Source organism: Aphelocoma coerulescens, chromosome 21 (assembly GCF_041296385.1).
Source record: "Aphelocoma coerulescens isolate FSJ_1873_10779 chromosome 21, UR_Acoe_1.0, whole genome shotgun sequence".
Classification (NCBI taxonomy): Eukaryota; Metazoa; Chordata; class Aves; order Passeriformes; family Corvidae; genus Aphelocoma; species Aphelocoma coerulescens.
In genome coordinates this window covers 3,993,970-4,014,585 of record NC_091034.1, presented here as the reverse complement: position 1 = coordinate 4,014,585, position 20,616 = coordinate 3,993,970, and the positions used below count along the sequence as shown (strand labels likewise).

The window sequence follows — 20,616 nt, the reverse complement described above, 5'->3', positions numbered from 1 at the left end:
GTTCCCAGCAGGTTTCTTCATCCCTTGCCCATTCAGCACAGAAATGAACCAGCAGGAAGCAGCCAGGAGGTTGGCCACCCACTGAAAGGCTTAATGAAGAGCTGATAGACCTATACAGGGGGAGGAGGTGGGAGCCAGGTGGAAATCTGCTCCCCCAGGGTAAAAGCCAAATCTAAAAATAAAGACCTGTGTTTGCACCTACCCAATCCAGACTTTGGAATCAACAGGACCTAGCACCCATAAATTCCTGCTCATCTCTAAGACTGTATTTGCATACTCCCCCCTTGACACCAAGCTCCTGTCCAGGGAAAAAACCACTGCGTAAAAGGAAAGCCTATAAGCTTTTTTGACCTTTAATCAGAACTCCAGCAAAAGCAGGGTCCAGAGGAGAACAGAATGCAACCTCACAACAACTGGGAGTAACTTCTCCATTTGTGCTGCTAAGGAGGTAGGATACAAGTCCTTTAAAGAGGACCTTTCACTAGGTACCATCTCTTCCTGGTTGTTCTTTGGCTGTCATCCTTCTGGCCTGCAGCACTGTTTTTATCGTAAGAGCAGAGTGTTCTCTTTCTTGATGGCACAGGACCAGCTCTTTGTTGTGACAGGAGCTGTATCCTCCACATGTCCTGAAATGAGCAGCAGCTGCAGGCAGGCCTACTCCAGTCAGCAGGATCCTTTGTCCTTGCGCTGGAATGCTGTGAGCTGCCGCCACCTTCCAAAGGCCTGAAAGAAGAAAGTGGACAAATCAAACACTCGAGTTGCCCTTGAGGGGCTGCAGCCATTCTCACAGAACCCGTAAACATACAGCTTTCCTTCTAGCAAGGGCTCTGCCAGCTCCCTCACCCTTCACTCAACCCCCCACCTCCCCACCCCCCCCACCCCCCCCCCGTCTTTCCTGGAGCCAGTATGGGGCATGCAGAGTACAAATCAGTGTGACAAAAGAAAGACCAATGCTTCCTCTGCCCTCTACTTTCAGTACCTGCTCCTGTCTCCTTAAAGGAGGACCTAATCCTGCATGACCCTTACGGAGCCAGGCAGAGGAGCAAACTGGATATGAGTTCTAAGGCTTTGCTCACTGAAATTCATAGTGATTTGCTTGCCCCTGGGTACAAATCAGCACAGTCCTCCTGCACCAATGTGGAGCCTGTTTCTTCCCTGAGTGGGGTCTCAAGAGGCAGGGGATTAGAGGATTAACATCACTAATAACAGCAGGGAAGGGGGCACGTGTCAGGGAAATTGACTCCTGATACAAAGCTTTGAAAAACACCCACAGATGAACCCATGTAAAGCTGGAAGCTTTTTTCCTTTTTTACTGGCAAGTCCCATTCCTTGATGTATTCAACTTCTCCCTAATTCTCCCTAAGCAAGTGCATTGTGCAGGGAGAGAGATACAGGGAACACCAGTTGTCCATCTGGGGTGCTTTTTGTACCACTGAGGTCCACTGAATTGAAGCAGTCATAAATGCTTACTTGAGACAGGAGGCTCCTGGCTTCCTCCTCCAAAAGTTTCTGCACCACGCAGCTTTGCAAATATCTCCGTCTCCACACCCTCCAGGCCTTTTCTATCAGCTGCTCCTGGTCCTGCCCGGAAAAGAGGCAGCGCACAGATTAATTGGGCTCTGACAGGAAAATTACCTCACTTCCCTCCAGTCCCACCTTGTTCCAGTTGCTTTCCTGGGTCCCTCTTAAATGACTTTGCATTGGTAACAAACAGAGCTGACTACTAACAGAGCTCTTGCTGAACTACTGTCTCTTGCAGATAGTGTGGCTAATTAAGTCCCAGTACCCTGGGGAGAGAACAATGTCCCATTGTGCTCCAGCACAGCTCCTCAGTGACTATGGAGATGCCCACATTATACAGGCATCATCTTGTTACCTGGGCTAGAGCACATCTCACCCTGCTAATGCCCAGGAACCACACAGAATATGGGTGTAAGCAGAAGGGGAAGCCAAATGACAGCTCTTGGTAAACTGTGGACACCAGTGGCATGTACCAGGAACACAGATGAGGACAAAGATAGTAATAATTCCTGTGAACCTTTTGCACAGTCTACAGACAATCTAGACAAATCCTGTTTCAGCTTCTCATCTGTAAGGGCAAAGCACAACTAAATCTGTGGATATGCCAGTCTGTCAAGCTGGCATTTAGGAAGAACAATGAAAAAACTAGCCACAGCCACAAACCAGGATTTCTGGTGCACACTGGTACTTGTGAAACCCCCAGGTCTCATCTCCCAGGATGTATGTGAGGCTACAGGCGAAGCAGGCTTGCCCAGTAACAGCCATCACTGCCACCCCAGTGGCACCAGAAACTGTTTCGTCTCCTGCCTAAGAGAGGAGAGTTTTCTCCCCGCCTTATCCCAAAATTCAGGAGATCTTATGTCCTCGGAGGTCAGATTAGGAAAGCACTGAAAAAGCCATCGTACAAAAGATTGAACTAGAATTTTTTATGCCCAGTACAAGAAAGGTAGCTTTGAATTTGGTGGTGTATTTCTCTATGGTGTGCAGAAACATCAGATCCCATTATGAAAGCAACACCACAAACCCTCAGCCCCAAATCGCCAAAAAGGAGAGAAAAGAAAGAGAAAGATTGCACCGGCACCAGCTTAAGACAGGAGCCCCTAAACCAGCAGGGAAATACTCACCAGAATTCTGGATTTACCACAGGAATGCAGGTCCTGAGAAAAAAAAATTGCGAGAAGGGTCTTCTGCTTTCCAGCCGTTCCCTCGCCACGTGGTGTGGGGGACAGTAAAGGCTGAGGCTCTGGGTTCACTGTTACACAAAAAGTAACAGCTCGGAACACAGAGCTGGCACGGCAGGGGGTACAGAGCCAACTCCAGCAGACACACAGCTGCCAGGACACTCTAAAAGTCTCTCAGAACCAGGGGTCAGAGAGAGCATGTTGGGCGCCAAATGTGGATGGTATCTTTCAGCTTTTTACCGGCTAGGCTAGTGGTTAATGCCTTAGAAAGCCTCGAGCAGCCTAGAGAGGTAGCACGGGCAATCTAGCACTTTAATAGCTCTAAAATCGGTACCTGTATCAGCTGCAAAGCAAATACCATCAGCAGAAGCAAACAGGGAGAAATATAGCTCTCTGCTCGCTCAATTTCCTGCAGTTAGAAGCTTTCAAAAGAAACAGACAACAAGAGATGTTCACAGGAAGGTAGCTGAGCCAAGAGAGGGTGGGGCCTCCCTCGATGATCTCTTTTTTTAGGAGAAGGGGAAAAGGGAGGACTGGGGGCAGACCCGGGGTAACCGGACAATCAGACACTGCTAAAGAGTTTGAGTTACATTTGGTTTTGCCCGCACTTAGAACAAAGGAGCTCAGAGCACGTGGCAGAAGCAAGTGTCTTTGGGAGGGGGAGGGGAAACTCAGAGCAGGCAGCAACACCATGTCTCATCTCCCAGGATGTATGTGAGGCTGCAGGCAGAGCAGGCTTGCCCAGTAACACCCATCACTGCCACCCCAGTGGCACCAGACACTCACCAACACCTGAGCCAGTATCACCACCCTGCTAGCTTCCCTCCACTGATGCCATCCCCTTGCCAGACAGAGCAGTCTCCTGTCACGCTGGCATTGGTGCAGTACCACGGTGTGATGCCACCACCTCAGGTATTTCCTCCTGCAGGCAAAGGAGGCAAATAAGCTTTACCAGTCATACAAGGGAGCCCTTCCCTGATGGTATCAGCAAGAGGAAGCCCAGAGCCCTCCACTCCACTTACCCAAGCCACTTCTTATCCCACTCCTCCAAGTCCACCTCTACTGTGTTCTCCTGGATCTTTGCATGTGCACGAGAGGGTCCTACCACATCACGTCTCTCCAGCAGCCTTTCAGCCCTGTTTTGGTTCCTGTAGATCACCAGCCAGCGCTGAATGGTACTGGGAAAAAGTCCAGTTGGTGCTGAATCTTCTTCTCTGCCTCTTCTGCTTTCTAAGAAACAAAAGAGGAATCACACCGGAGCTAACCTTGGAGCTAGAGAGGGAGAGATCAAAGCTGCCATGAGCCCTTAGTCCTTTGACTCCTGAACACAGGAGAAACCCCCTGAGTTTGATTGCCATGAGCTCCTAGTCCACAGAAGAATCCCAGTCATTTAGCTGGTAAACACTAATCCCCTTCCCTTCTCACTCACACTCCCCACATGGCCTTGTGAAAGGAAGAGGGGAGGGAAAATCATCTTACTCGTGGACCAAGAGAGAGACATCTTCCTGCTTTTCCTAAAACCTATGAGGGTATTGCACTGCCGTAAGCATTGGGAAAAGGCAGCTGCTCTGGTCCAGTAGTTGCACGCCTGCAAACAGAAATAACACAGCTGCAGCCAAGAGTAAACACAATGCACACAGCACTCACACAAACCAGTCTTACAGAGACAGGCTCACAACTCTGCAGGTAGCTTAATGTGCTAGACCCCAGGCTGGAAACTGCACAGATGAGATCCCAGCAGGACTGACTCAGCCCTTCCAAATCAATCGACCTCTTTGTAGTTTGCTAGCTGTGAGTCTTTTGAAAAAAGCTGCAACTCTTGACAGCTCACTCTGCTCTGCAGGGACAGTGATTATCCCATCTCATCTTTGAGCAGAGAGGAAGGAGTGCTCTCATCTCTCTGGTCAAAATATCTCCCTTCCTTATTGCTGTACTCCATATGGTTGTTGCAATCAGTGCCAGATTATGGTGATGAAGCTGTGTGCACAGTCTGTGAAGAAGTTCACAGCAGGGACTAAGCAGTCACCACAAATCAGAACGGGTTTTTATACAAGCCTTGTCACACTATCTCCGTGCCTCATGACTCACTGAGTCTTCATGAGGGAACAGACAGTTAATAGTAACTGTCTCATAGGGACCTTTATCTTCTCTTACTTGTTTGACAGTAGTCACAGATCCCAGCCGCAGAGCTTGCTGTCCTCTTGCAGCCACTCGCCAGCGGTGACAGGCTTTACCTGGAGAGGGCTCCTGCCACTTGTGGTTTCTCCCTCCTGGCACCCGTTGTTCAGCTCTCAAGACTTTGTCCCTCCACTTAGTAAAGCTCACAACAAGGAGACGGTGCTCTCTGACTCTTTTAAAAGAAGAGAGAGCTTCGTGCTGCCTCAGTCTACACGCGGTGACCTGGGCCCAAGTGACGAGGCACCTGAAAAGCAGTTAAAAGCGCAGAAAAGACACAGATGCCTAAAGTCACAATTCCATGTCAGACCAAATTCCACCTTCTCCCCTGCCCTGCAGTATCCCACATAAATGATCAAAGCAAGCCAAAGAGCATTCAACAAGAAAAAAGCCTGTTCCTATTATTCCTTCTGCAATGAAGATTTATGCATTGTTCCCCATGCCACTTATTTTTCCAGTGCCTCATCTTTGGGAGGTGCAAGTTCAGACTCTTCAACTACAGTATCTTTCTGCTGAAAACCTGCCATCATTTTACTTCAGGTTCCCAGCACTGTTACCTCACACCTACTCAAACCCCAAGAGAATGTCTGCTTCCCTCTGGCCATTTTAGCACTTCCTCCTCTTCAAAGGCCTCTGCAAACTGAATCCAATCTTACACTGTGCTTTTCCTTTGCTACAAAACAAACGCTTTTCCTAGCCTGCCTTGGCACTACACATACTGGATCCCTCAAAAAAAAAAAACCCCAAACAAAACCCAGAATTTAATTAGTCAGTCTTCAATCTATTTCTGTGCTAGCAGCTGACCTGAAAGATGGTGTTTGATGAAGGCTTTTTCATTATGGGTTGAGAACGAAACTGCTAAAATCTCCTTCAGCATAGAACCCAGCAGATTCCTTAAGTCTGCTTGCAGCATTTATGACAGCAGCTTGTTGTCAAGATTCAGATTTTGTTTCTTGGCTGTCACAAACTAAGGCCCTGTAAGGTCCTGTGTATGTCGGATGTACAACTAGAATCTTTATGGAGACAGTATTATTCCAAAAAATCAACAACTTCAGGAGTTACTATTACCAGCACTGTGAATCTGCACCCACAATAATCCCTCTGTATCTTGCAGGCTGATGCACTGGAAGCCAGTCTTCCTCTGCAACCAGAGAATCCAATCTGCTTTTAACTCCTGGCTTATCCTTTTGGTTCCTTGTTCCATTCGGACCTTCATTATGCAAATCACCCCACTGCAGCATAGGGCAGAGGTGTAAATATCATGTGCCTGGCAGGCTTTTTGGAAGATCAAGAGAAGCTATTGCAGGTTATCCTAGCATGAAAAATGCCCCCCTCAGAAGAGACAGGGCCTGTACCATATCCAGGTGAGAAATTAGAAGCACTCTCTCATCAAAGGAGACTCAGAAGGAAGATTAATGGGGAGACAGACTCAACAGCAAGGAGCAACATTATGGGCTTCTCCCAAATACAATTCCCACGAGGAAGCCACACAGATGGATTTGCAGAGGAAAATGCAATTGGGTGGCGTAAGTGCAGAGTTTAAACATCACAGCCACCAAAGTTTTAATGGGTTTTTAGTTGCTCTTTCCTCTGCAGATCTTTGTGTCCTCTCAGTCTGAACCTGCAATTCCAAAGAAAACCTGCTAGGGCCGAACCTGCACTTCTCATGCCTCAAATGAACCCTTGGCATAAATAATCTTATTCATTCTTATCCTCCTGAATTATTTCAAAGAAACACCTCAACAATCCTGGTTCACTACAGCTGGACACTTCTCTGCACTTCAGGCAGGCACTGGTCTCATACAACATAAACCACAAACAAAACTGTTTTCAATGAGAAAGCCACTGAACACAATCAATTCTTGTGTTTTCAGGATCTGCAACCTAAGACTCAAAGACTACAGCTTCACCTATACTGTAATAACACCAAGATGAGTTGAATATCATGGTTCTCCCTTCATAAGCTTTATACTTCTTTGCTGCAGGAACAAACTGAACTCAATTTTTCACATTAAAATAAAATCAACACACTGTCTCTAGAATCCTAAGAGACTCAGATTCGTAAACATCAGATCTCTGTAAGACCTCTACCCACTATTCCTTCCAGCAAATACTAAGTGAAAATGAGGCTTTCAACTTTTAAACTACACTAATTTGTTTGCATCTCTCCCTCACTTAGTGTAAAAATACCACCCTGCACAACTAAGACTGAATACAAGTTCTGGAAAGAAAAGAATTTTTGAAAGAGAAAAATGAGGTGGGGTGTGAGGCTATAGGTAAGAGATCCCTTAAAATAGACACATCCTCAGAGAAGTGCTCCTACAGAAGCTCCATTTACATATCATCTATACACACTTTCAAACCCAAGGTCTGCTCTGAATACAGTGGATACTACTACGTAAATTGTTCTTCAAGCAGAGCTTCCTTTAGCAATGCTTTGAGAGCAAGAAACAAACCTGTGCAGGAGAAAACGTTCCCAGAATAAAACAGCATATTTCTGCTTCCTTGTTTGGTAATACCATGTCTGCAGGACCAGCCTCTTCTTCTCCTGGCAGCTGTGCTGAGCCCATCGCTGCTGCAGTTCTCTCAGAACACACTTCCCTGGGAGAGAACACACCTTCCTGAGCTCAGCCCAATGACTGTCTCCATTGCAGAGTCCAGACAAGAGCAAAGAATACATCTCCTGCAAACACCAAATGGGACCAAACTTGCTAAGATTCCCTGTCCTCTCTTTACCTGCTAAAGAGACTTTTCAATTCACCTTGTAGTTTTTTGTCTGCAAGGTAGTCAGACCTTCTTTGAAATTTTCCCTGCAAGAGATCACAGATCACTTCCACTCTTATCTGCAAGGCAGTTTTCCATTAAAAATTGGGAGTTTTACTTCCCTGGCACAGCCTAAGTACTTAAGAGCATATGGAATTCCTTGAGGGATCAGGACTGTTTAAGCCACCCCAAAAGATACACCCTGTTTCTGCTGAAGCAAAACCTGACTGCTTGGTCTGAGGAGAAGTGTTCAAACTTGGAATTCTGTATGGAACTCCATTTAACTCCCCAGATGCTAAAATACACTGCTTGAACACTCTTTTGGTAGTGCAGAGAGAAGTGCCAAAGGAGCATCTTCCCTAATATAAAGCACTACAAAACAGTAGGGCATGGGTCCTGCTGATAGCCAGAAGAATGCAGTCACACATGCACCTACTGACTCCTGGAGTAGTTATGTGCCTTTCCAGAAGAGCACTGCATATAATCACAGCCAAAAGTGTGACTTTCTTCATCCCAACCATTCCCAGAGCTTCCCTCTTCTACAGACACAAGTGATGCAGTGGGATGGGGTAACTCACTTTGCCAGCAAGAATGCCAACGCCACAGAGCATCAGCAGTCATCTGGTGAACATGACACCTGAATCTCTGGTCAACTTCCACTTTCTGGGCCAGTCTCCTTTTCCACAGGCTGAAAGCCATCTGGAAACAATGAACTCCATGTTTTAGGGCTGCTGCTGCTTTTTGGTTCTTATTTTCCATGACCCAGTGGTGCCAGCTGAGAAAGGCTCTGAGAAGGACAAAGGTCACTGCACTGACTGTAGGAACAACTCACAGAGATACACACCCTGGTAATGGAAAATTTAACAACAAACATATACGCGAGGGAGTTTTGGAAACACATCTGATCTGTTAACATCCTTTCCCCTTTAAATGTCAGGAGAAATGATGGACAGGACAAGCTGTTGGGAGTAAGGTGTTCTGTCCTGGCTGTGCCAGGGCTGTTGTGCTCTTCATCTTTGGAATCAGTAGAGAGCAAGGCCAGTTCAGTGGACAGGAAGTTACCACGACTTGTTATCAGCAGAGCTGGGCTTGCTCTAATTTGTGAGGCATCCCTTGAAACCAGAAATTACTGTGTTCTGACATAGTCATTTTGAAGCTGGAAAAACCCCAAAATAATGGGCTGCAAAACTCCCACTGAAGACACAAAAAGATAGCTAGAGGAAGAATTTTTTTCCTTATTTTTATTAAAGCAAGTGTAAAGCTTTCAAAACAGAGAGCTTTAGGAAACTTATGGAAAGCACAGTCCCTACCGAGACAGCCGAATGTGCCTGCAGTACTGCTGGGCCTTTACATGATGTCGAGTTCGAGCTGACCAGACATTGAAGCACCTTTGCAGACAGTATTTCTCTTCTTGCTGCCAACAACTCCTCACCTTCTTGTCAGAACTGCAGCCCTGTAATCCAGAAAGGCCAAAAAGGGCCTTGAACTGCTGTTATATCACAGTTGCTCCACACAGCTCAGCTGCCTCTCCTTGCCACTGGGACTTCTGTGATTGCCCAGCTCTGTTGCTAACCCACAAACCCCACGTGAACACCCAGACATGAGGCTCTAACACATCCCTTTTAAATCCTTGACACCTGCCCCACTTCCACTCAGATGACAAATGGTAGGGAAGAGTTACCCTGAGAAAAGTTTCAATCTCCCAACTCTTCTGTCTGAGAGAGAACAAAAAAGACAAAATAGCAGTGAGACCTTCCATATGCTGACAGGGAAACCCAAAGGCTCTTTGCTAAACTTGGCTATGCAGAAAACACTTGTATATTTACATTTTACACAACACTTTCGAGCCTCACCTCTTCCCATGCAGAGTAACTGGTGAGAGGCTGGGAATTATTATCTGGACTCTGCAACACCAAAGACTGGAACTGATTCCCCACATACCAATTTCTTCTGCAAGACAAAAGCGTCGGGTGAGGAGGGAAAGAAAGAAGAAGATAAAGTCTCCTGGAAGGATGGTGTGAAATGACATGAGGGATTATCCAGAGGCAAGGGATTCAGACAGTCCAAACAAGGGGTCACTCCTACCAGCATCCCAAAAAACCAGTCTCCAACTCACCCAGATCCAGGGAAGGAGGTCTGCAAGCACAGCTCCCCACCCAGCTCAGCTGGCAGCTCTGTGCACTGGTGGAATTGCAGGAAAGAACTGTGACACAACATGTGTGTGACGTCCTCAGCAGTGAGAAGGGAGGAGAAGCCGTGCTGGCTGCTGTCACTAAGACTGCATTCCTGCAGGTATGAAGGGAGGAACACGCTGTAAGGTGAGTGTTCTCACAGTGCAAGCACTCAGCTAACAGTTTGGACCATGCAATTTACTCCCTTTTTCATCAAGGATTCAGGCAAATCCAGAATGCATCCAAAGGAACTGCAGGCTAGCAAGGACACCTCTAGAGTGCAAACATATAAGTGATGGGAAAGTTATTTCTATATTACTAATTTCCATATTGAATGCAGAAATACATGTATTTCTATACTGAGAAAAGGGGAAATGGGCATATGCACTGTCTCAGTGAAGAAGCTCTTTATATCTCATCCCTTCCACCTTGCAGCCACAAACAGAAGCAATTGTACAAGGGAACCTCACTAGCTCAGCACCTTCCCGCATCTCTAAATGATGAACCAGAAAAGGCACAGAGAGCATTGACTTTACACTTTCAGATTACATTTCAGCTTCAAGACCCCACAGATTCAGTGCTCTTCAGCACTAAATTTAAAGCACAGTTTACTGATGACAGTATCATGTTGAAGCAGAAATTTTCCCCTGAAAAATCCCAGCAATTTAAAATCTCAGAGCAGTCTGGGTGTACCAAGATCTTCTCACCTTTTCCAATGAGCTTTGAGAGGTCAGAGTAGCTGATGCACTGCTGCCAAAGCCAGATGATGTTGAGAGGTCCTCAGAAGACAGCACGGCAAGAGGTTCCTCATAGACAGATCTATGCAACTGCTCAGAACTTTGTTCAATTGTCTTCAGCATGAGATACTTTTGGTGCCATAATTTCAGAGTTTTTCTGAGTTTACACTGCCCCAAAGTCTGAGAGAAAGAACTGAGACAGAAGATACTGACACAGTAAAGTGACAGAAGAAGAACACCAGAGGGGGTGACTAGCACAGACATGATGGACAATAGATGGGGTAAAAGGGGTTCTTGCAAAAGGTTCAGAAAGTCAAGTGGACACTACTAATGGGGCCAGGGCTCCAGTGACTGGCTCTTCTGCACTCACTCAGCTTTGTGATGCTCACACAGCCTTGTTTTCCACAGCAGATACACTCTCTGCAGCTTCAGTTTTTGGCGGAAGTCATCAAAAGAGTAGACTGTTTTCTCCAGAAACTGTCTCTCTCCAGTCCATGATGTCTGATCTTCATGCCTCTTTGTCACAGTCTTGTCAGCTACTGAGCTTATAACTGCTCCTGAACCAGTTACATAAAGGAACAAGAGATCGTTTGTCTCCAGGCATTCCAACTCAGCCCATCCCAACCCTCAAACTGCTTCTTTTCAGCAAGGTTTAAGAGTTTCTGTTTGGTTTATGAAGCAGAGCAACAAATCTCCCTTTAGCTTCACTGACACGCCCAGAACTAGCCCACTCTGGTTTGTTCATATCCTGTATCATCTGAGCCCCTCCGTTTTCAGGCTGTTTTCAGTGTACAAGAAGAGAAGGAGCCTAAACACCTCCAAAGCTTAGATTCTGCACAGACCCCAAGCTGCTCACCATAATGCCGCCTCCACTGTAGGAGGAAGAGGTTCACCACTGCCTGCTTATCACCTCTTCTGGTCTGCAGCATCACAACCCACTGCTGGAAGTGCTTCCTCAGTGATACTGCTCTGAGATGAGCCAGGTTGCACCTGTCAAGTGCCTTCTGCTCAACAGTCTCCTTCCATGTACTGAAGCACCTGAGAATATAAAAAGAAAATGCTGAAAAACACTTATACAAGCTTATGTGTCTTCCTGAGGCTGGGTTTAGTTCAGGAAAGACAGACAGAAGCTGTCCCCTGAACTTCTGTTCCTTTATTTCAGTAACAAGCCACTGTCATACTTAGAGCACAGCAGCACAGTGACTGGTCTCGGGTTTGGCCTTTCAGGACATCAGAAGTCGGGACAAGAAATTTTTGGCAGTGCACAGGAGGCAAGTCTTAACATCTCTGGCCACAGGAGTTCCTTTTCATGTTTCTACCCCTACTTTAATCTTTATTAACTCTTAAAACAAAAGGATAGATGGCTTTAAGACAGAGCAACTATTACTGTCTGGGTTGGCTCTGTTATTCCTTGGACTTTCACAGCAAACATATTTTTCACATGAGAAACAGACCTCATCAACTCACCGGGAGACCAAGTGTCTTTGGATTTGAGTTGTCAGTGTTAGAATCTGTTTCATTTCCAAGCTTTGGGAATGCCACAACCAGAAAATGTTTTGTAGCTTCTTCTTTTCTAGCAGAGCACGGGCTTCCAAAAGCCTGGCTTCCTCTTTGCTCAGCAGCTCCTTCTGCAGGCGCCACAGTCTGAAAGCTACTGTGTCGCAGGGCAGGAAGAGATTGACAGGAAGAGAAATAATAGAACTTCAAACAACTTAGTGTCACACAGCAAACATTCCCTAGCTTAACTCCAAGCTGCCAGAGAAAGGACACTTAAGGAAGGCAGCTCACGTTGCTGGAGCAACACATGCTGCAGCTTAATTCATACAAGGAATAAAGCAAAAGGTCTATGACATGGTGAGTGGCCTTCCTCTCACCATCACAGATACTGGCCCAGCTACTTGCAGGATCACGTTCTGAAAGAGCTCAAAACAACAACTAGACACAAACCAAAAAAACTGATGAAACAGTAATTATCTCCAAGCTGTTCCAAGGGTATGGAATGTGTGCTTACCAGCCAGCCGTCTCATGTCTCTGATTGCTTCAGCTCTCCAGCAGAACTCCTCTCCTCTCTGCCTATGACGAAGCTGTGTCCACAGTTCTCCCTCTATCCTGAAAGAGCCACAAGCATGCCTTAACATCCAGCTGTCCCAAGAGGCACTCAGAACAGAATCCAGGGCTTTCCTCTCTCTTTTTGTCTCAACTTGTTCTTCTGCCTTCAGAATCAGAAGGCTCAACAAAAGGCTTTTGACACCTCTACTGTCAAACTACTACTAGAGACTGCAGTATTGCCTCATTCCAACCTCATTTACACCTGTATCACATATGCAGGTGATAGCTGAAGCCAAGAATTAGTACAGGAGTATTTCTGTCAGACACTCAAATCAGACTGCAAACACTGGTGCACAGAAGCTCTGAAATAGGATTGTTTGGTTTTTAACACTAAACTATTAATTCTTGCAGTGTTTATCCACAGCAATACATCCAAGGACGTGGAAACAAGTCTGCTATCATTTGAAAAAAGATTTCCCTGTGTTTGTGAACCTCCCCTCATCCAAGGTAACAGAAAGAGAACACTCTCTGCTTACCTACGAGCCTGATCCGCTTCCTTTGAGTATCCTGTTGTAAGCTGATGCTGAGCTGAGGTTGTCATAGTTGCTAATCTTCCTAGTCCAAAAATCCCTGCTGATGAACTTTGGGTATAGGAGTAAGGCTCAGGCTGCAGAGTTTCCTTCTTGCTCTTTTTTGCCACAGCTTCCTTCCACTGAAGAAGAAACCACACTATTAGAACAACCTGCAGACAGAGTATGGGTACCAGGGTCTACATCACTGAGTTTCACACAGGGTACCCCTTCCTCCTCCCTATCCAAACAGGATTTGTGCCTTCTCTGAGTGCACAGCAGAAAGCTCATGGCACCACTGTCCCTAGCCAGTGCTCACCCTCTGGAAGCTGGCAGCTAGCAGACTTGAAGCATGTCTCTGCTGGCCCACCTCCAATTGTGTCCTCTGGTGCACAGCCCACTGCAGAGCACCTAGGCCCTTCTGAAGCAGCTGGTGTCTGTAAAGCTTCCTGGCTGCCCTCTTGGAAAGGATATGTCTCCTCCAGGCTTGAAAACACCTTGTTAGGATTTGTCTGTCACACAAGTGCTGGAAACTTAAAAACAAAAAGCAGAGGTGAGTTCCAGTTAACAGAAAGGAAAGTTAAACCAGCCAGGAGGTGGCAATCAGAGTTCAGCCATCACATTGTAAAGAGGTTATTTCAAATCATTCTCTCTAAAGAATGGAAAACATGCAATCTCACACCAAATTAAGGAATCACTGTTTCTAAACTGGTAGCAACCTCATTCACATCTTATCCACAAATTTGAATTCCACCTCATGGATAAGTCTAGTTCTTGATTTTCACTAACTGTGCAGTGAGCACACTGGAATTTGCTGTACTGAACAGTAGCATTGATGGTACCAACACTTCTTCATTGCTAGCAACAACCAAGGCTGAATTTAGAAGATAGAATTGAAAAGATACAGAAATTATTTTTTAGATCATGCTCCATTCTAAATGGCAACCCCTTGAAAAAAAATGGATGCAGCCCCTCTGCCAACCACGGCAGATTAATGTAGGCTAAGTCCTAAACCCAAATTTTCCCAGGGACATGGCTCCTTAGCCACTTTCCAGAAGTGCTCCTCTGTTAACTACCAGCACACTCAAACACAGAGTCTTTTTACCTTTGCTCATTCACCTTCAATGACCAGAAGCTGTTCTCTGAGATCTGCAAACAGACAAAAGACAGTAGTTCACAATTATTCACACTGCTCTACTCTATTGAAGAATTTGTCTTTGTGGCACACATCATTTTGGATGCAGCAGGGTTGCCTCAAGGTCGCGTATTATGTCAGATGCCTTGGATACTGCTCCCACACCATTGCTCTATGAATATTCTTACATACTTCAGTTATGAAAAAGCACAAAAAGTCTGAAATCTCAGGGCCCTGCAACAATGCACAGAGTAAAAACCAGTGTAATGCTTTCCCTTGGCAGGCAGATCAGAGAATATAAATAGGTGTTTACATTCCCAAAAACAACCAAGTTGACAAGCTGGTCTTTAGGAAGAAGCATGTGAGATGGAAAGATGCATACATTGGGCTGAAGCAGGACTGTAAGAGACGAGATTCTGGCCATTCAGTGACAAGATAAAACTATAGGACAAGCATCCCCATCACTTGTACCTCAACTCTGCACCTCCAGCAAGTGGCAGAAACAAGCACAAGTAATACCTGTGAACAAGGATGCTTCACAGTGAGCACACCCTCACCTCTCTGGGCACAGTTTTCTGTGTCTGGCTCCCTTCTTCACAGCACCGTGGCTCTTTGGCATTCCTCTCTACAGAACATTCTTCAGACTGCTTGAGATTGCCATCAGCTTCCAAATTCCTCCAGCTGCTTTGGTAGGAGTATTTGTTTCTCCTTCCTTCTCTGCTCATGTTCATACAATCTACATCAGAATGTTCATTAAAACCTTCTTTAGCCGACGTACCCAAAGGACTGGACTGGCTGCTGCCCACTGCAGCCATTCTTCTGGCTGCTCGTGGTCTGGAGTCACACACCTCTTCTGACTCTTTGCTGCACTTAACACAAGAGTTGTTGACTTCTACAGTTTTAACACTAAGCTGCTGGCCTGGTCTAAACTCTTTATCTCCAGGAGGAGAAGCAATGCTCACACACACTTCCATAGGAGTCCCACACATGCCTAAACCAACATTCATCTGAGCCCCCCCCAAATCTGTCTCCAGTAACACCTGCAGACCCTCTGCATACAGACTGGCTGGAAGGTCTTTCTTCCAAGACTCAACACATGGAGACGCCCCATTAGATGTCTCTTCTCCTTTAATAACCTTTTTGGGAGAATTACTTTTTCTGTGAACATAAAGAGTACCAGTTTCCAGAGACGGCTTTATCAGGGACTGGCATCTGAAGAAAGGGGAACAACTGAAGGAGGAATCTGCTTCTGTATCCACTAGCCTGCCAGAGCCCACTCCAGAAGCAAGGGTTTGTGGTTGGATGCCACCTGAAATTTTGGTTCTCCATGTGTTTGAGCCAATGTATCCATATCTGTGAGAGACAGAGAGAGGCTCAGCACGACTGAAGTCCCTTGTCACTGCACTAAGGCTCCAAACTTTAGCAAATGGGACACCCCATTTCAATCTTGCGTGATCAGCGCTGGTTTTTACTGCAGCTAGCTGTTCTCCCATGGTCAGGATACTGGGACCTAAATCATCAGGAGCAAAGCCTGAATGACCAATGACTGGAGAAGACTCGGGCTCCAGAGGGAGGGAGCCCTGTATCCCCATCAATGCACTTTCTTGCTTAAGCCTCTGGACTGAACAGTACAAGCTAGCAGAAATCCATGAGGATTGCAAAAGAGACTGAAAAGACTCCAAACTAGATGGATCAAGATTCCCCAGGGTCAGGGCTGAACTGTCACAAGTGTTCGCACTTTCACTTGCGCTCCTTAAAGACGGCCCCACCACTAATTCATGCCTAAGAGGGGAATCTGCAGCATGAGATGACAAACATGCATTAACCAGTAAAGGGTTCACAGGATCCATACAAGAAGCAGCATAAAGCTGATGCTGTTTGTTTTCTACTGGATAGTCACAATTCTTGTTTCTTCTTTCTGAACAGTGATGGTGAACAGTGTGTATGGAGGAGCTACCAACTGCCTTTGCTTCCTGATGGTGATGTTGAGGAAAGTCAATACTCTCACTCCTTCTCCCTTCTAAACCACAAACCTCAAGGTGCAAGTGTCTCTGGGGGAGATTCACAGCAGGGAGCACTGACAAAGCAAGATGGGGACTCTATGAGCCACACACTTAGACCTGTGCTGCTGCAGCCTAGGGCACAGACTATTCTGCTGCAGCAAACAGGAACTGGAGAACCGGCTGGCAGTGTCCAGGAACAGCTGAGAAGGGCAGGAGAGATTAGTCTGTCTCAGACAGGGATCTCTTCCCATCTGACAGAGGTGTGGTACACAGCTAGCCCTGTGCTGCTGTCTCTGGGCTTACACCGAATGCTGCAGCCTCAAGCCAGGGATGAGAAATGTCTACTCGACTTCTAGTGCCCAAATACAGATTGAAATTCATGTTCTTCTGAATGTTTCTTTGCTCTGAAGAAAAAGAAGAAGAAATATAAGCAAAACACCGTGCGTACTTCCTATCTCATCTTGCCTAGTTTGCTAAAGCCTTTGGGTACCTCCCTTGTGAATTTCTTGTCTCTGATCCACCAGCCTCAGTCCTGAAAGTGTTATGGACACTATTCTCTTCCTGTTTTTCAGCAGACAATCACATCTGGCAGAGCAGGAATGACTGAAAAGGACTGATTCGTTCTCAAAAAAAAACCTGGAAAACAAAGACTTCCAGCATTATACACCTGCAGCCTCAGAAAGAATTTGTTGCTAGCAAGGCTGAATTATCCTGCTGCCAAGACACGGTAGTACGTAGCAGCTTTTCCTGGATGTTCTATATCCAGATCTACATGACACCAACCAACAACAGGTCTAAAAAAAAAGTTTTCACAGAAGTCAGAGCAACATGATTCCAGCTGGAGTACAATGCTTACCCCTCATCACTTATGGGAAATCCAACTCAGATCTCCTCCACATTCATATTTTCTCCAGGGCTTGTGGGAAAGGTAGGGCCTTGACTTGACGTTCTCTTCAACTGCTTTACAAATGAAAATTTGTTCACATGCTACAGCCCTGCAAAGGTTCAAGGCTACACAGACTTATTTCTTCTTGTCTGCACTAAAGGATGAAACCACGTTTACATATCCAGAGAAGCCACACTGTCCCCTAATCTGGAAGATTTACAGCATCACTGGGAGACCTAATTTGCAGTCTAGCCACTAAGTCTGATGGTTATACATATAACACTCATGCTGAGAATGGATTCTTAAGTTGCTGCTAACAGGTAAGTGCAATTTGAGAGGACTGTGCTTCCATTCCCTCAGATTTTAAAAGCAAGTTGTCAATCACTGTCATTCTAACCACAATTCTTTTCCACCTCTTTTAAAAAATGAAAATGGTATTGTATAAAGACACACACATCTCTATCATCTTAAAACCCCCAGATCAATTTGAGAAGAGACAGCAGCGGCCTATGAAATCAATGCCCATTGTCTTTTTCAAACACACTCTAATCCCAGAAAGCCTCCTGTCAAATTGCACTCTGTTTCCAAGCTGTGTTTATCTCATTCTCTTCTAAGAGAGCATTTGAGGCTCAGTTTTCCCTGTTTGTAACAGCTTGTTTTTCCCTCTCACATGCAAACTCCTTCAGTAATCACCACAATCTGGGGAGCAAACACAGTTCCTAAAACAGCAGGAGACGGTCAGGCAGTGTTGCAATTATCCTTGGAAACTGCTGTTACTGCCTTTCATACATCTCCAAGGGTGCCGTGAACGGAAAGATCCCATTATTTTTTCCAGACAAGTTGAAGTTGGCAACTACAGAGTGAATAGACAAAGCACAGCTGCCTTCCTTAGAGTGCCTATCACTGCATGAAGTATAACCACAAAATGCAGTGGACTGGCGTTCCATGGAAGCACTCCTTGCATCCCAGAAATACCCAGTCGACAAGTAATGTGTCACAAAAGGGTGATTTAAATCGCAAAAGGACATAAACCCACCATGTTTATCAGTGCTGTTTTGCTCTGTGAACACCCAAAACCTGGCTCTGGACTACCTTATGCTCAATAATCTGGACATAATCTATTTTCTTGATAATCTATTTTTTTTGATAACTTGTGATTTTATTTTTTTAGCTCTCCATTTCAGTTCTTTGTGCTAGGTACCAGGTTCTCAACACATCACCGTGGTTATTTCAGGTAGTGTCCTTCACCTCACCCATTCCTAATTTCAGTCTCATTGAGATCTGGAAGAAAAAGCATCCTTTCAAAATCATGTTTGTGTGCCTTCTGAAATTGCTGCTCAGGACTTTAACATAACCTCTTTTAAGCAGTAGGGTTAATCTCACTCACAACACAATTTTATGAAGATCTTTTTTAGAACTTCTTCTGAGGCCAAAAGAGATACTCAAGGCAAACTGCACATTTTATGAACTGCAAAATCCATGACCAATGGATTTTATATTCGTTTTTATGATTCCAACTAAAACTTTTAATGCATGCTTACTATATACACACTTTGCAGCAACACACTAAAGCATTAAAACCTGAAACAAATTCAATTAAGCAAATAAAAATTAAGATGATCAAGTTATTTCTGTTGTTACAAGCAAAAGGAAGTAAATAGCACAGTTCATGAAAAGTAAATCAAGCTCTTTCAAGCAAATGCCATTTCAGCAATATGGTAACAACGCCAGACCCATAATAAGCACATATGCGCTGCACAGAGCGCTTATTTCCCCATCCCTGCAGACCAAGACTGACCCATTTCATATTCCACGTAGGGGCTAGTGTTTACTCCGAAATCACACTTCAAGTGCCTTAAAAGCAGGTTTTTCCTAAACACTGCTCCGCGTTACAAACCAAACAAACCATTGCTGCCGTCGCATGACGCCTGTGAGATCAACAGGCACATACAGGTGGTCTTCCCTCCCCAGTGCTGCCATCCAAGCACCGGCCGGTGTCCCGGGATGCGGTAGTGGGAGCGAGAAGCCCCTCGCCCACGGCCCAGGCCCCGCTCAGCAACCCCCATGACTCCACTTACCCACTCCGAGAGGCACCGGCTGCACTGCTGGGCCCCGGGGACTGACCACAGGCGTCTGAGCCGGCACTTCCTTCGCGGCGATAACCAGCCTCGGCCCCCTCAGCGCCCGCGCCCCGCGCCCGCTCCAGCTGGGGCTCCGTAAGCAGCTTATCCCCGCTATTAGGTTGGTGACCGGGGCTACAGATGGCCGGGGAAAGCCGCTCTGGGCCATGGCTAATTAAAGCCGGGACCCAGCCAGGGAGAGGGGGGGGCTCATCCCGGGCGGGAGCCGTGCCTCTCCCGGGCAGCGCCTCAGGACACGCGCCACGTCTTCCTCTTCCCCCTCCTCCTCCGGACTAGAAGCCGCCAGCGCTGAGGGAGGCACCTGCCCTGGGCGGGCTAGGCTTAATCCTGGGGATCTGCCCGCTCACCACCAAAACCCGGGGCACAGCGGGACCTGAGCATTAAAAAAAAAAAAAAAAAGCAAAACCAGCCGAATGGAGTATCGCACCTGTCTGGGTGAGGAGATCTCGCTGAGACCCCACGAGAGTCCCACCGGGAAGCCAGCGAGGCCATGCTCTGGCACAGCAGCTCCGTGAATCCCCTCACGCCCTCCTGAACCAGGTACAAACACTCTCTTCCTCCTCAGCCAGGACAGGGGTCTGTTTTTAGCATCACCTCTGATTTATTGCTCAAAATAGGTATCCTTGAGGCACTGTAAGCTGAGTGTTACTCCTGCCTTGCGCTGCTCCCCAGAGCTCCCAAATATACCAAATTTTCCACAGAAAAACGCATGGCAGGTCAGCTAGATAGGTATTTCCAATGTACAACATCTGGGAAGGCCTCGCTAGGTATAACTGACTGTGCCAATATCCAAAAGCCACAGCATTTAATGCAGTCATTTTCAGTCTGTGGTACATAGGTCTAGGTAAAAAAAAAAAAAAAAAAAAAAAAAAAAAAACCAAAAAAAAACCCTGAGCATTTAAATGTGTTATTCAGGGATCTGTGCTGTCACAGTACAGTTCTAAAGAGCTGAAAAAACCCATTCACATAAAGGCTCTGCAACTCCACAAGCCCCAGCAATTTCTGCCTACTCTTTCCTTCTTTGCCATCTAATCACAAGAACAGACCGATTCCTATTCTTGTGCCCTATTATATGTAAAACCTGTAAAATGAATGCCCAACACTCCTTTTGAGAGAGTAAAGCCAACTACCACACTTTTATGGCCACTGTAGTGCTTGTGCAGCAGAGTAGAGGAAGCATCTGCTTATGTTTGAAGTGATCAAAGTTGGGAGAAAACTGCTTGGTTTTAAAAATACAAATGGAATGGTTCTGGAGGTTAGAGCAAAGTCAGCAGGGGTCTTGGTT

General features: G+C 46.1%; 1 protein-coding gene across 7 annotated transcripts; it reads right to left on the bottom strand.

Moving 5' to 3' along the window:
• Positions 1 to 337: 337 nt before the first annotated feature.
• Positions 338 to 20,589, bottom strand: C21H1orf167 (chromosome 21 C1orf167 homolog). Of its 7 annotated transcripts, none has more exons than XM_069034997.1 (22): positions 16,795 to 20,589; positions 14,859 to 16,708; positions 14,272 to 14,315; positions 13,486 to 13,699; positions 13,134 to 13,309; positions 12,560 to 12,657; positions 12,016 to 12,202; positions 11,405 to 11,586; positions 10,919 to 11,105; positions 10,519 to 10,741; positions 9,757 to 9,926; positions 9,494 to 9,590; positions 8,951 to 9,093; positions 8,219 to 8,427; positions 7,334 to 7,478; positions 4,857 to 5,124; positions 4,182 to 4,290; positions 3,725 to 3,932; positions 3,489 to 3,624; positions 2,646 to 2,678; positions 1,471 to 1,581; positions 338 to 723 (listed from the first exon to the last, which is right to left on the bottom strand). In XM_069034997.1, the coding sequence occupies exons 2-22, from the start codon at positions 16,149 to 16,151 to the stop codon at positions 664 to 666; spliced, it is 4,293 nt and encodes a 1,430-aa protein (XP_068891098.1). In that variant the 5' UTR covers positions 16,152 to 16,708; positions 16,795 to 20,589; the 3' UTR covers positions 338 to 663. The 7 variants fall into 7 exon arrangements, with proteins under 7 accessions (XP_068891098.1, XP_068891097.1, XP_068891099.1 ...); XM_069034996.1 differs by having other exon boundaries at positions 14,859 to 16,940; positions 17,161 to 20,589; XM_069034998.1 differs by having other exon boundaries at positions 14,859 to 17,264; positions 19,269 to 20,589.
• Positions 20,590 to 20,616: the final 27 nt, after the last annotated feature.